The sequence below is a fragment of the Seriola dumerili genome, unplaced genomic scaffold, assembly GCF_002260705.1.
Source record: "Seriola dumerili isolate Sdu_G_001 unplaced genomic scaffold, Sdu_1.0 BDQW01000068.1, whole genome shotgun sequence".
Classification (NCBI taxonomy): domain Eukaryota; kingdom Metazoa; phylum Chordata; class Actinopteri; order Carangiformes; family Carangidae; genus Seriola; species Seriola dumerili.
The window spans coordinates 10,861,824-10,878,119 of record NW_019174323.1 but is presented as its reverse complement, the minus strand read 5'-3'; the positions used below and the strand labels follow the sequence as shown (position 1 = coordinate 10,878,119).

At 37.5% G+C, this 16,296-nt stretch overlaps 1 protein-coding gene across 2 annotated transcripts in view; it reads right to left on the bottom strand.

Moving 5' to 3' along the window:
• The window catches only part of LOC111219736 (MAGUK p55 subfamily member 3-like), a 31,205-nt gene extending 15,998 nt beyond the window's left edge, over positions 1-15,207 (bottom strand). Inside the window, exons 1-7 of one of the 2 annotated variants that reach the window (XM_022742495.1) lie at positions 15,068-15,207; positions 5,008-5,156; positions 4,555-4,673; positions 4,149-4,226; positions 3,897-3,977; positions 3,333-3,470; positions 2,249-2,330 (exon numbers count right to left, since the gene is read on the bottom strand). In XM_022742495.1, the coding sequence (XP_022598216.1) occupies positions 2,249-2,330; positions 3,333-3,470; positions 3,897-3,977; positions 4,149-4,226; positions 4,555-4,673; positions 5,008-5,044 (535 nt within the window). In that variant the 5' untranslated portion in view covers positions 5,045-5,156; positions 15,068-15,207. The remainder of the gene's footprint in view (positions 1-2,248; positions 2,331-3,332; positions 3,471-3,896; positions 3,978-4,148; positions 4,227-4,554; positions 4,674-5,007; positions 5,157-15,067) is intronic. The other variant, XM_022742496.1, reaches the window with a different exon arrangement.
• Positions 15,208-16,296: the final 1,089 nt, after the last annotated feature.

The following is a 16,296-nucleotide window of genomic DNA, read 5'->3' as shown; positions in this document are numbered from 1 at the left end:
ACTTTTTATGCCTTACTATACTATGACCTTTTTATGCCTTAATATTCTATGCTGTTTTTGTGACTTTTTATGCCTTACTATACTATGATGTTTTTTTGACTTTTTATGCCTTACTATACTATGACCTTTTTATGCCTTACTATACTATGCTGTTTTTTGACTTTTTATGCCTCACTATACTATGACCTTTTTATGACTTTTTATGCCTTACTATACTATGCTGTTTTTATGACTTTTTATGACTTACTATACTATGACCTTTTTATGCCTTACTATACTATGCTGTTTTTATGACTTTTTATGCCTTACTATACTATGACGTTTTTATGACTTTTTATGCCTTACTATAATATGACCTTTTTAGGACTTTTTATGCCTTATTATACTATGACGTTTTCATGCCTTACTATACTATGACCTTTTTATGACTTTTTATGCCTTACTATACTATGCTGTTTTTATGACTTTTTATGACTTACTATACTATGACCTTTTTATGCCTTACTATACTATGCTGTTTTTATGACTTTTTATGCCTTACTATACTATGACGTTTTTATGACTTTTTATGCCTTACTATAATATGACCTTTTTAGGATTTTTCATGCCTTACTATACTATGACCTTTTTATGCCTTACTATACTATGCTGTTTTAATGATTTTTTATGCCTTACTATACTATGACCTTTTTAGGATTTTTTGTCTTACAATACTATGACCTTTTTATGCCTTACTATACTATGACCTTTTATGCCTTGCTATACTATGACTTTTTATGCCTTAATATACTATGACCTTTTTATGCCTTTTTATGCCTTACTATACTATGACCTTTTTATGACTTTTTATGCCTTACTATACTATGATCTTTTTATGACTTTTTATGCCTTACTATACTATGACTTTTTATGCTTTACTATATGTATTGATGTTTTTATGACTTTTTGTGCCTTACTATACTATGACCTTTTCATGTCTTACTACACTATGCCATTTTTGTGACTGTTTATGCCTTACTATAATATGACCTTTTTATGACTTTTAATGCCTTGCTATACTATGACCTTTTTAGGACTTTTTATGCCTTATTATACTATGACGTTTTCATGCCTTACTATACTATGCTTATACTATGACCTTTTTAGGACTTTTTATGCCTTATTATACTATGACGTTTTCATGCCTTACTATACTATGCTGTTTATATGGCTTTTTATGCCTTACTATGCTATGACCTTTTTATGACTTTTTATGCCTTACTATACTATGACCTTTTTATGCCTTACTATACTATGACCTTTTTATGCCTTACTATACTATGACCTTTTTATGGCTTTTTAAGCTTTAGTATACTATGACCTTCTTATGCCTTACTATACTATGCCGTTTTATGACTTTTTATGCCTTACTATACTATGACTTTTTAATGCTTTACTATATTATGCCATTTTTATGACTTTTTATACCTTATCATACTATGACGTTTTTTATGACTTTTTATGCCTTACTATACTATGACCTTTTTATGACTTTTTATGCTTTACTATACTATGATGTTTTTATGATTTTTTATGCCTTACTATACTTATGACATATATGTCCTTTTATCAAGAGTGATGTTACCATATGTGTCACTTATCATTATGACAGACATACATCCTCTGGATATATAAAGTTTATAATATACATGAAATACTCATCGTAAAATGCAACTTCTTTAAAACAACATTCTTATTAAAATTCTATAGGTTTGTATATGATTTTCTTAGTAATTTCTTATTTTATTCAATCATACATGCCTATCTTCTATATTTACATATAGAATATGAACATATACTGACAGGCTTTGGGATGGATATATATTTATGTAAGATACGTCTATAATTTAAACAGACAAACTAAAATACATGTTTCTATTAGCTAGACATATATGTCAATATATGTTATTGTTCCAATTTCCAACAGGTTTTATATGTAATTTTTACATATAGGCTGTACTTTAAATACATATATGATTTTACTTCATATGTACAGTACATATATTTCATACATTGAAATACAACACATGTACATGTATTACATTTGTGTATGGGCATTCTGTTTGGTTGACGGCATTAAAAAGTCTTTTTGTTTTGGAGGGTAGGTGGGGTTGTTGGATCCCTACCAATGTTGAGACCAAAACTACACCCTTGCAACCAACATTTGAGTTTTGATGTATATTTGATGTGTGAACAGGGTTTGTCTCACCACTTCGGTCGGCGGCCCCTCCCCTCATGATTCTGGCCACGATTACAGCTCCCGTTGCCTCGTCTCTCCGAATAGTCGCTCCCTGGTAGGAAAGACACGAAAATAAATCAGATTTCCAAACACAGATCTCATCTTCAGTTCGCTGAGTTGATACAATCCACTGATAGACTGGTAAAAGCTGCTCCTTTTGTGCCAGTTGGTGGCTTTTGCTGGGAAAAAAAAAAAAAATCAATAACCTATTAAGAGTAAATTACAAAACTCTGTGACTAGAGATTCTGATACCTCATCATCGAGATCACTTCGTTGTTTGTGCTGGTAGGCTGATACGCTAGTGATCATTTGGTTACATTTCTTATTAGTGTATCATACAGTAAGGTTATGCAACCTACTTCCTTACTTTCTGACACTGGGTTTCAGCTCCATCAGTTTTAGTCAAGAGACTTTTCCTTGGTAAGTTAACAGGGATATTTTAACATTTTGGGCAATACACTTATTCTTTATTCTTGCCGAGAGCTTAGTTTAGCATAAAGAATAGAAGCAGGGAGAAATGGTCAATGGCCAAACAAGGTATCATGTATAGATTGTGAGCCACTACACTGGGTTGGATTATATTTGATCTCCACATGATGTAAAATAACTGATGCATTATATCATATCAGTCCCACATGTGACATGTAAAAAATCAAACAGGTAGTGTGTGAGGCTGTGACAGAACAGTGAAAGAAAAGTAGTTCAAATCACTGGAATTACAGTTTACATTCTGTCACCCCTCAGTCTAACTGAACTATTACATTTAGCTTTCTGATGTAAGCCAGTTGCTGCAAAACTGGTGGCTCTTCAGCAGGTGCTTCTGGCAAGTTAACACCAAATCTATTTTTCGTCCTCTGCTTGAAGGATTTCCTTTAGCAGGGTTTTTATAGCATCCCACAGTGACAAATTCACACCCCAGAGCTCTCTGAAGCCTCAAAGCTGCTCCATTAAAGTAAATCCAGTTTTAAAACCCACATGAAGGCATAAGAAAAGTAGCTTCTGATGGTCTGAGGAGCTATTATTTTGCCATGTCTTCAGGTCTGAGGCGACTCACCAGGGGTTCCTTGTTCTTCACCAGGCGGACGATCTTCACCGACTCTTCCTCCAGGTCGTCGTCCAGATCCTCTGGCAGCGGTGGCAGAATCGGGTCAAAGTTCTTTTGGGCCACCGTGTCGTGGGCTGACAGCACTGCCTGCAGGAACAATTTACAAAGAGAAACACCGATAAATGCAAAAGTTAGATAAGATTTAAATAACCAAACAACAACGTACATAAAGAAAAGGAGGGATAACATCTCCTTCACTGATTGATTTTACAAATGAGTGTTCAGGTTTCACAAGCGTCATCTCTTCCCGCTCCCCAGAAAGCCAATAACTTGAACATAATCACTTGATAAGAATAATTAGGGGTTCAGACAGCTCTGACACTGCTGTTATGAAATAGATGATAGGAAATCAGAGCAATTCAGACTGAAAGTGCAGAGAAGCAGTGGCATTTAAGATAGTGAACCACAGAGGGAATGAGAGGGTGTCTGGGTTGGAAGCAAAAGAGACACTTCTGAGCACTTATCAGCTGCTCGATGTGCGATGGAAGACACAATAAATGTGTGAGAGTCTACCTTGAGGTGAGGAGTGCTCAGCAAGAGAAGCAGCTCTCTCTCATCGTCCTCCAGTGGCCCATTCTGAAGCTCCTCTGCCAGCTGAAGATGTGAATCAGAAAATCTCTTAAGTTGCTTAAAATATTTCAAAATGTTGTCCCACATATCCTCATAAAACAAATCTAATTAAATACCAAGTAATTTCTAAAGTAGAGTATTGTTTCATATTCAGATTTAGTTTGGAGTTGATATTTGAGAAAAGGTTGCACCTACGTCCTCTGCCAGATAGGAGGCGCTGTGTAGAACGGGAGTCGGGCTCTGTTTCTCATACTGCTTCAGTTTCTCATGGATCTGTAATGAAACAACAAATTAGCTACAACCGATTATTGTATTATGAAGGGTCGTTTGAGTCCATTGAACAATTGCATTTTCCTTTTACTTAATATTTGTTAGATCTTTTATTGATAAATAATCTTTTTTATATTTATGATTAATTTACCCAATATAAACTAATGCTGTATGATGTGTGTTTTGCACAACAATGAAAGTGAAGATGTATCTAAGTGAAAAATGTCAATTACATTTCTTTTGTAAAAAAAATAGAAATCGTTTCTTTTGTCAAAAAAATAGAAATCATAAATATGAAGAAGTCACTTCTCCTCAGATGTATCTGCTGTACCTTCATGAGGTAACCAAGGCTTTTCTCACTGAAGACATCTTTGAGGAAGACCAGGTCCTCCTTATGGTTGGCATCTGGGTGGAGCTGAGAGGTGAGCAGGGCCAGAGTCTCATGCAGCCCTATGAATCATATAAAACCAGTCATGTATTAATCACCCATTCAAACACCTGTTGTCTATCAAGAACTAAACCAATGGCTAATGTAATGCAATTTGCTGTATGATGTCAATTTGCCTCAACCTAATACCAATATTAGAGTTAAATACTGAGATTATACCTTTTGTCATGTAAACAGATGTGGTAATCTCACAGAAAATTTTGTTAAGCTTCTTTAATACTCTCAGTTCAAGCTCTAGTAATGTATGCTTGATATTATAGCATGTCCATTATTTATAAGTATATATAAAGCATCAGAGAGAATGAACAAGTAGCTTGAGCATATGTTTGGTCGTACCTGTGCTTGCAGACACGATGGGCATGGCTTCAATCATTCAGAGGAGGGTGCAGAGGGGGGAGAGCAGGGAGGGAGGGAAAGCAAAGCTGGTAAATTCTCTTAAATTCTCTTCTCTACTTGTTGGCCACAGTGATAAATCCCAGACGTAACTGAGAATGGGGGAAAAAAAAAACATAACACTCTGTATTAGGGATGAGATATGCATTTTTTTTTTTTTTTTTAAAAAAAGGGGGATAAATCTAAGGTTTCCTATAAATTATGATTTTATTCTAGTTTCTATTCTACAGATTGCTGAGATTAATCTAAAACTACACAGGCTTGAAATAATAGTATGGAGTATGGTTCTTTTTATTTGCACTATAGTTACATTTGAGACAGAAATTTTAAAGATAGTACAAATCATTTCCATGCTGGTAGGTGCAACAAGATGTTCAAAGACTATAAAAGCAAATATCTGATCTCTTGTGCTGCTCATAGGGAGAAGGGTGAGGTTACAAAAATAGGTTTTAGTACCTTGGTGGTCACTGACTGCAGTATATTATTTCTCATTTAAAATTATGTCAAAATGTAAATATATTTTGAAAGGGGACCCGACCAGCCATGCTTTGACAGTGATGAATCAACTCATTACTGTGCTGAAGTTTCCGTATGATAACAGCCGCTCTCATTACTGAGGCATAAAGCATTCATTTTATTTCATACTGTGTGACTGTCAAGAGGAAAGTGAGGTCAGATAATACTGACCACAATAGGATCCCTCTCTGTGCACAACTCAAGAGTCTTGCAGATAATTAGTTTAATTAAATGGTGTTTGAGTTGTGTCACATTATTCACTTCAGTACTGTGGTGCTGCATGCAGTGAAGCATGTAGCTTCAAGCTGCCATCAATACCAGATTTTCATTACCATTATGTTTTGTTCAGAGCTTATTTTCATTAGGATCTTAGCCTCAAAATCACTCATGTACTATTGTTAGTCTCTGCTCATATTGTCTCGGCTCAAGGTTTCCCATTTCATCTCCAAACAACACATTTCTCACCACCCTGCTCATTAACTTCCCAGTAAAGACGTGGTTTAAAGTTTTACTAGAAAAATATTAAGACTTGCTATGTGTTACTGTGACACCAGCAGTTACAAACCATTATTACTGTTCATCACAGGCAACAATGTAAAATATTTAGAACTGGTAAATAGAGCTAAGATTAGTCCACACAAATGACAGAAAACACTGCAATTGCAAAAATTTTTGACTAAAAAGGGGCTACTTGTAAGTTTTGCTATTGCTACATAATCAACATTAGCATTAAAAACTGTTTACTCTCCAGTCTAAAAGAAACGTTGTGAGTTCAGCATCAATCCTCATTCCTTTACTCGCCAAGGGCTGTCTCCAATGATGGAAAGCAAACCTCTTGTTTTGCTCCCATTTCTATCATTTCCTTTCTTCTACTGAAGTTAGCATGCTAACCAGCTCTAGTGCCAGTCTGGCCAAACTGTCTCGCCATTTTCTGAGACAGAGTCACTGTAGGCTGCCCTGAAGAAGTAGCGCTGGTCGGAGGACGCATTATAACCTCTTGTGCTGTAAACACAACGATGGCTGAAGATCTTGGCAAGACTGTTAAGTAAACAGTTGTTAATGCTAACACTGGCTATGTAGCAATAGCAAAATTCACAAAATCATTTCAGATAAGGAAAATAGACAATGCATGATCATTCAGATCAAAGTGGCATAGTAGAGACAGTATATTTGAATTGAATATTATTGTTGTATGGCAACTATAACAAACACACTTGCTGCCTTTGTATGCAAATTAAATATCTTCTTTGGGTTCGAGACAAAACAAGCAATCTGAAGACATCACCTTGGGATCTGCGAAACTAATGAGCATTTTTCTTACATTTTTTCTGATACTTTATAAACTAAACAACTCACTGAAAACAAAGTTGACAGATTAATTAACAATGAAAATAATCAGTAGTTAGAACCCTACCAGTGGTTTAATAAAAGCCTCAGTGTGAATGTTTATTACTTTAGCTTACTATTTATAATTTGGAAGACAACTTGACTTTGCTAGTCCCTTACAAAATATTCCAGATGTTTCACAAATGAAGGGCACAATCTTGATTTAAATTAAATCATGAACAACATTACATTGTTCTGTGTACGTCAACTAGGATTTTCTATGTTATCTATATTCTATGTCCAGAAGGGAACACATTTAGGCAGACTAAAATGTGCCACTAAAAGGGTATCTAATATTATAACTATCCTTTATACATGAGAGGGAATAGCACTTTTCCTCCACAGCTGTCAGTATCAAGTCACTGTGTGCACTAGTTAGATCATCAACCAGACTCTTAATTAACAGTCTCTACAGAAGAACGTCAGGTGCACAGCCCACCTGCTGTATACCTGCTTTAACCTTCTGGAACTACAGGCTGTGTAGGTGGGAGGCCGAAACACCAGGCTTGAGCACTACTAACACACATCTGTGGGAGGGTCGCAGTAATAAGATGCCAGGTGAATATAACAGTGGTGAGTGTGTGTGTATGCTCAGGCTTCATCCTACACACTATCTGCAGGATGAAGGACATTCATGCAGAGCAGTTATCCATCACATCCATCTTTACCAGCAAAACAGTATTAACTCTATCTAGGTACACAGAGCAGAACTGGAGGTACAGCTGTATAAAATCCACTATTAAATCCAATCAAAAGTCCAACCCCCACACTCGCATTGGTAAAAACAAAAGCAATAGCAACAAGCAGTGTATCTTGGTTTTTTGGTTTTTTTCTATATCTTAACCTTCCCTGCATAGCTTCACATGGCTCCTCAGCCAACTCTCCTAAGGTAAGGACCACATTTGTGTATCCAATAACTGGAAGGACTGGAAAAGGTACTCCATTAATGGGCAAGGACAAAACACTGATTAAAAAAGAAAAATATGAAGTAGTTGGAGACACATACAAATTACTTGACTCGAAGCAGAAATCTGCGTGGAGTCAACATGGTGGCTTATGAAAGTGAAAGTCTGTGTTTTTCACTGTGGGGGCAACATTTCCTCTTGAGTAGGAAATTACAAACCAATCCTGCAGCAGTGTTTTCTGACAAAGAAGGTATATCAGTCTGGCTCATTGTTAGACATCCACAGTTTCAACAAACATGTCAACAAACAGTTGGCTAAGTAGCTCTCGTCAGATTTATTCACCGTTAAGACAGATGAATGGAGACATCTATAGGCCTCATGAAACTTCCATGTCAATGCTGATTATTTTTACAAAAATCACTTGTAGCCAGAGACTTTCTCCTTTGGCATCTCAAAGTTTTTAAAAAACAATCACTACTTTATCGTTTTTCCGTCATCTTGTGTCGTATATTCTGCCATTTCTCTCAAAAACAGCAATTTACAATTGTCTCACAGTGATTATTTGTCATTTTCTGTCACTTGATTGTCACATTTTCCCCAGGGTGGGCTGGTAAAAACATACCAGCTGCCAAGGAAATTTCTAGTTTGGAAAAACACTGATTGAAGACAGGATGGCAACATGCCAAAGTGGCAATTAGAATAAGCAGCCAGACCACAAACAGATCTTTGCTTAACTGATGACAAGTGTTTATAAAGTACAGGTTGGACCCATGTGTAAAATGTTATAATGTAATGCATTTAATTGTGTCTCAGACTGCTGAGTGGTGATGAAAAACAACCTCTTTAAGCTGCTCTAAAAGAGCTATTACACATGATAATTGGCTATCTGTGTGCTCAAAGTTGCTGTTGTGGTCCATCAGCAACACATGGATGCTGATGGCATCATTAAACGCGAGAATTAAATTATCTTCCATGCAACTGACTGGAGAATGAACTGGCCATATTCATCCATTTGCATCACTTTGTCATTTAAAGGAATAGTTAGACATTTTGTGACATACACTTTTTCTTTTTTTCTTGCCAAGAGTTAATGAGAAGATCAAAACCTCTGTTAAATATGAAGCCACAGCCAGCAACCCGTTAGCTTAGCATAAAGGCTGGAAACAGTGGGAAAGAGGTCCCTTGGACCATGGTATTTACAGTATTTACAGTGGCTTTGATCTTTTCATCTAACTCTCAACAAGAACACAAATAAATGTATTTCCCAAAATGTAAAACTATTCCTTTACTGTCTTGTAATTTGGCTTCTGTGTTTTTCTGCTGCACTTCAGTAAATACACACGTTAACAGAGAGACCAGTATCACCAGTGTCTTCCAATCTACACATCTTGTCTACTCTGGATCACTGCTGGAGTGTGACACGACCTCTGACCTCTTCCTATGAGTGACCCTCAATCAAGCATTGATAATAATACCCCCCAGATTGATTCAGTCTAATGCTGCACCACCATCAGCATGCCTGTCCCTTCATTCACTCACTCAGCAGGGCATTGACCACGTAGCACTTTTAAAAAAAAAATCAATTCTGCACATCATCAGACGAGAAATCCACACACTTCACCAACCCTACTGATTTATACAGCTTCAACTAACTAAACAAGCCAAAGTGGTAATATTTATGCATGTTTCTCTATCTATCTTGTCTCTGTATCAGCAGGATGTCCATGAAACTAAACAAACAGATTCACAACAAAGGCATTGCAGATGAGTTTGTAAAACTGTGACCAGATAGTGGGACTGCTGCCATTAGATCTATTAAATCATTCAATTTCACATAATGAATTATTATTTTAAAAAAAGGTTAAAAGAGAGGTGAAGAAAGCTGAAAGAACATTTTTATATAGGCTATATCTTTGCGTCTTAAAAAAAGGCACAAAATATATTCGCTTTATGTGTTATACAGTTAGTTGGTCATCCAGAAAACTTTAAGCCAATTTTTTCTCTCAACTTCACCACTTCTGTAATTACTGCTCCAAGTGTCCTTGAATTGTCATTAAATGTTTGTTTTCATGCATTTTCCTGGTGTTCAAATGAAATTCTAGTGTGTATTTTGCTATCTGTTGGCCATCAAACAAGCCCAGTCCACTGAGAAAACTTCAAACCATAAAGCGAGCAGTTCAGGGGTAAAACATCCTCTCGCTCATCCTCTGTGCTGACCCTGCTTTGATTCAGCTCTCCTCCCCTGCACACTTGGCCCACGTTCCTGACCTTCTTTCTCTCCATCTCTTCCTCCCTCCACACTCTCTCTCTCTAATCACAAGAGGCTGAGAGGAGATTAAATCCAACATCTTTCCGCATTTTTTTTCCCTCTCTCTCTCTCTCTCTCTCTCTCACAGAGTCTACCAGTGTTATACTTAAGGTTCCCACCGGCCATATGGCGGTATTATCTAGCCTCCTTGATTTAAGACGGCAGCGCTCGCGGCTGTGTGCATCACCGAAGATTTCAATGAACACAATGGCGCAGATAAGAGAGGACTGGTAGATTAGGGGAGAAACTGAATAGCAGCAAAGATGACAGACCGATAAGAAGAAAATAACAACTTGTATTTTTAGCAAAAAGAACTCTAACACAAATAAAAATTGAAGACTGAAGCAGTTCATTGATTAAGTGATTTACAGAAAATTAATTGATGGCATTTTCAATAACCCATTTATCAGGTTAAGTAATTCATCCAATAAAAAAGGGACAAATGTGTGGAGGCTCCAGTTTCTCTAATGTGATGATTTGCAGATTTCTCTCCATCTCATAGTATTACAAACCAAATCCTTGTGAGGTTTTTCATTGTTGAGACAAAATAAATAACTAGGAAATGTGTCCTTGGTCTTTGGGAAGATCTGATAGGCCTTTTTGGAAACTTTTAGGGTCACATCGGCAGACTGAAACCCCCTCACTAACTTTAGAATAAATTAACTGTAATGTGGTCTTTCAATTAGATATCTTCACGCAGAAGTATTATTTCTGTGATGCACAATTCAGTTGTTGATATTATTAGACAAGGACAACACTAGTCCTTCAAAGATTTTAATCAAATATATAATTCATTTAATTGAGTTTAATGTGTTTGAAGACATCATCAGTGCTGAGCTTTTTTTTAGCTTGACATTTTGGGAAATAATCTTGTACTTTCTTGCTGAGAGTTTGATGAGAAGATCAATACCACTATAATGGCCATTACATATGAAGCTACACCTAGCAGCTAACCCAGTTAGCTTGGCACAAACATTGGAAACAGGGAGAAACAGCTAACCTGGCTCTGTCCAAATGTAACAAAACCCACCTCATGGCACATCTAAAGCTCGAAAATTAACAAGTTATATCTCGTTTATTAAATTTGTACAAAAGCCAAAAGTGTAAGAATGACATTTTGCTGTTTACAAGGGGTTCTGTGCACGACTATTTTTGGCTGAAAGCAGTTGCTAGGCAGTTAGCGAAGACTTGAAGTTGCTGCTCCAAAAATAGCGAATTGTCGGTTTCTGTACATGTTAAACCAAGAAGATATAACATGTTTACATGTTTTGCTTTGAACAGAGCCAGGCTAACTGCCCCCCCCCCTCCATTTTTTTTTTTTCCAGTGTTTATGCTAAGCTAAACCTTTCATCCTGGTGTCAGCCCACAGTATGAGCAGGATAGCCGTATAGCAAGTTTGTAGACAACCTAATTACTTTTACCTGCATGATCTTAACTCTGGTTTATTAATGTAGTTTATAGTTTGCCCCTTTACAGCATTTGCATACAGATTTTATTTAAAAATGAATAATTCATCATTTGTTGACTCCGGTTGGCAAGTTTTCCTTTAAATCACCTTGCCTTGTCAAATTAACGGAGGGAGTGAGGGAGCTGCTCAAGGACACATCAACAAACCGGGTGTCTGTTTATGTTCTAATAATTAACACTTAAATATTACACAGAAAACTATTATTAAGAGTTTTGACCTTGGGGTAATCACTTGATCTGCAGGGTCTCCATCGCAGCATGGTACAACTGTCAGCTGTGTGTTCTTTATTGTTGTGTTATTGGTTTTTATCATTTTCTAATCAGGGTTTTCCCCCTGGCTTCTGGTGCTCAATCATGACAACATTCCACGTCTCTTCTTCATATTGATCAGATGTTCTGTATCATGGAGCACTGAGGTTTGTGATTGATAGTCAAATCCTCACTGAATCATCCCTTATATGCTTTGACTGTGTTTTACACTGGTTAACTTTGTCCATGGAGGCTCTCTGGCTCTTTGTCAACCATACAACATACAGCCACGAAACTTTACAGGTGTGTAGTTAAAATCATGGGTGCAATCCCATTAATATTGAGTACTCATGTAATGTAGTGGTGACTACCAAGTGCTCATGGGTTGGAATGTCAACATGTTGATGGGTGTCGCCGATGGTGTCATCCCATTGCAAGATGGTCTTCAGTTCATCCTACTGCTAAACTAGGCATTAACACAATCTACAGTCAAGCGTGCTACTTTCTTACACTGACACTGTGTATGCAGAGCTAAACGTCACTGTCCTCCCTCCTCACACACACAAACATGCACGTACGCCACCTGTTTGCCAGACTCATTTGCTGTTGGACGGGTCCCGAGAGGGAGACAGAGAGGGGCGAGGTCGCCAACACACTGCTGATGCCATCTGCCCACCGCTCTGCGTGCTTTTGCGCGCGCGCGTGCGTGTGTGCGTGTGTGCGTGTGTGCGTGTGTGTGTGTGTGTGTGTGTGTGGTCCATCCACCACCTATGATGCCACCCACATGGCTGATCTGACATGTTTGAATATGACAGATTTAATTCCAATATCCGTTAGGGGAAAAAAAAAAAAAAAGTTGCATGTTGTACATTTCCCAGTAGGATTACGATCTATGCTGTAGTAACGCCACAAAAGATTTACAGAGCATCTCTCATTTCAAAAATTAAACACTTTCTATTCTCCTTCTACAAAGTAAAAAAAAAAAAAATTATATATATAGCAAAATCATCCAGAATGTCTGCATCTCAAAAAAAGACATTTATGAAATGAAATGTAAAAAAAATGTAAAAAAAAAAAAAAAAAAGGGAAACAAGAAGAGAAATATCCATCACAACTTGTCAGAGCCCAAAGTGATATCTTTAAAAAGGTCTTGTTTTGCTCAATCAAAAGTCCTAAAATCAAAGAAAGCTAATTCTCTCATTCCAGAAGCTGGAACGTGATTGTGAGTCTTTTTTTGGCTGTTTTCACAAAAAGATTGAAAGAATGAATCAATTAAAAAAAATAGTTGTCCATTATTTTCTTATGATCAACTAATCGTTGCTGCTCTAATCCCAAATCAAGGACCTCTGTTTTATGATAACATGATAAAATAATTCTTACATAGGTAATTCTGTCAATCACACTGTAAAGTTACTCTTCACTTCCATGCAGTGACCTTGAGATTCAGTTTAGATTTCAATTGTGCTTGAATAAATGCTAGAAATAACATAAAAATGTAGTGCAGAGGAGGTCAGGAGCCAGACGGCTCTTAAGAGGCTTATGAGAAGAACATCACTTCAAAACACCTTCAACACGCCCACTCTCAGACACAGCAGGATAAAGGATCACTTCTAGGGTTGAGAGATTGAATTTGGCTCCCTGTCTGAGGAAAGGAATCCCATATTTGTGTGTGCAGACAGGCCAATGTCTCTTTTTACAAGGCAAACAAGAATTTCAACAGCCAAAACATGTTTGGCTTATCATGATCATGTTGATAAAGTGCCAATCAGGCTGGTAGGAGGGCCAAGCCTTAGAGGCTTTTGACTGATGGCTAATGTTAAACTCCCTCTGAACTCATAATGATATGTGTAAATGCACAGAAAAACAGGGTTTAAGAGGGGACAATCCTGGCCACAAACATGTGAAAGGCTCCCACGCTCCACACATGGGAGCAAGACACCCAGACTCAGAGGCGCAGAGTGACTAAAAACGATGCAACCACATCGTCCATGGGCAATTTGCACCTCTTTGTATCTTTTTGTCTCTTTGAATTCATTTTTGTTCCTCTTTAATGTAGATTTAGTGTCTCTTTGACATTGTTTTTCACATCTTTGTAGTCATTTTTTGTCTCTTTGTGGTCATATAGCATCTCTTTGAGGCCACTGCATCTCTTGTAGTCGTTTAGCACCTTCATGTTGTTGTTTTGCATCCGTTTGTGATATTTTTGAATATCTCTGTGGTCGCTTTGCAGTTATTGAGCATTTTGTGTCTCTTTGTCATCTTTTTGCATCTTTTTGTGGTCACTTTGTGTCTCTTTGAAGTCGTTTGCTTGACTTTACAACCAGACATGGTAATAGTCCCTTCAGACAGAAGCTCTGGCCCAGGGCATTGAGAACACCGACTACAAAATGCCTGCCTACAAACAGTCATCTTACCAATCAATTCATCTGTTGCACTTACATAACAAATTCATTCTCACCTAAAAACACTGAAGCATAATCATAAAAATGAGCTGGGTGTCTAGACATAAGACATCCCTGTGTCCCCTGTCTGGGTTTAGAGACACTGGTGCACATTTTTCCTTGCGACTTTGTTTACTAAAAAACCACAGTGCATGACCCTGACCTTCACTGAATGTCTTTGGCTCTCCTGCTTCTTCTAAAAGCCAATAAAGCCATAAAACAGAGCCTGCCCTGCCCTGCAGCAAAGCATGACCAAGTCACAGCTAAAGGCCTGTCCTGTCAGCCAACCTCTGGCTGAGGTCACCAAGCACTGTGATCTGTTAATATTGATCAGCTTCCCCCTAACACAATGGTCATTTCTAGTCATTTAATTGGCTCATACGGTCTAAGATGGTGTACATCCACATGCAATAGTCTCTTCTATCACAGTTTAATGTAGTGTTGGAGTTGGCAATCAATCTCAGGTGAGACACACACCTCATTAACATGCAGCACAGTCAGGCTTCCACATGGTTTACTCAGACACAAAAACTGGAACGCTCAATTCATAAAAAGCCTTTAAAAAAACACACTAATTTCATAGAGCTTATGGACAAAACAGAGTAAGGTTGATTAGTCTAAATAAGAGTAAATTAACTGATATTTTGCTCTCTATCAGACAGACACACACACGTAAATACACACTGAAAAAAAACAGAGTTAAGTCAGTGCACATGAGAGAATATCCTTACCTTGTTGAGGCTTCGCTCAGCCTCAGCGTGCGTGTTTCTCTCTGTTGTCTGCCCCTCTCTAAGCCCGACACCGCTTCTGTTACAACACCAGCCTGCCTCCTTTTGTGTTTTCTCCTTCCCCTTTCTCTCTGTGTTTCTCTCCGTCTCCAGCTGACTGCCACACACCAGGTTTTATTTCTCCGCCTCGTCCAATCTAACGCTCAATGAGTCTCCCCTTCCCCCTCTGTCAGTCACTTCGCTCTCGCCCTCACTCGCTCGCTCTGTCCGCGCTGCCTTCAAGTGCTCCTCGTAAAACTCCAGTGTCCAAGATTCACGTACCATAGAGCGCAAGAGACATTAATTGGAAATGAGAAAGAGAAAATTTGTAGTAGGCAAGGATTGTTTCCTACAGCCCCTTGGGTCCCCAGGTCCAATGTGTCACTTGGCATTTGTTAAAAAAAAAAAAAAGTATACATTTTCTACATTTACCCCACAAAAATAAAGTATGAAATAAGGTGGGTCTTGCATTAGTAGCCTACACAACCCTGTGATCCCCTTGTAAAAAAAAACAAACAAACAGTTATTTGTTGTTTGCTGGCACTTTGGTTATTTAGTCAAATTATCTTCACTTGGTGGATATTCCTAAAAAAAAAGGGGCTAGGGGGTGGATGTCAATAGGGGCCCAACAGCAAATTTGGTTCCCTGACATGTTAATCCAGCCATGGTTTATGATCACTGTTGAGTGTTAGTTTAAAGTAGTTTTAAGTCGTTTCCTACATGATTTCGCTACAACTGAGAACTGAACAAAAAGTGGATATAGGGGCCGATCATATACACTACTTTTTACACAAAATAAAAAACATATAGGCTATGAAAGCCCAGGAAAAGCCAAATGATATGTCAAATTACTTTACTAGCTCACTTTTTGTATATGTCAAAGTTTTCACTTAGTATCAGTAGAGGTGAAACTGTTCTTGCAATTTTGACTTTGTATCTCACAATTTTGATTTTATGGAATGTCTGAATCTTAACTTATTTCATGTAATATGACTTAGTGTCTCATAATACTCACTTAATATTTTACTTACCACAATTAATTTTTCTACCACAATTTTTCATCAGATTTTTCTTTTCCTGGCAGAAATTAGCCTCCATACAGACTATGACCTAATGTAAAAACATTTAATATAGGGCTATTGTTGTTAAAGAAATAAAAGTGTAATTGAACTAATATTCCCTGTTTATTCAAC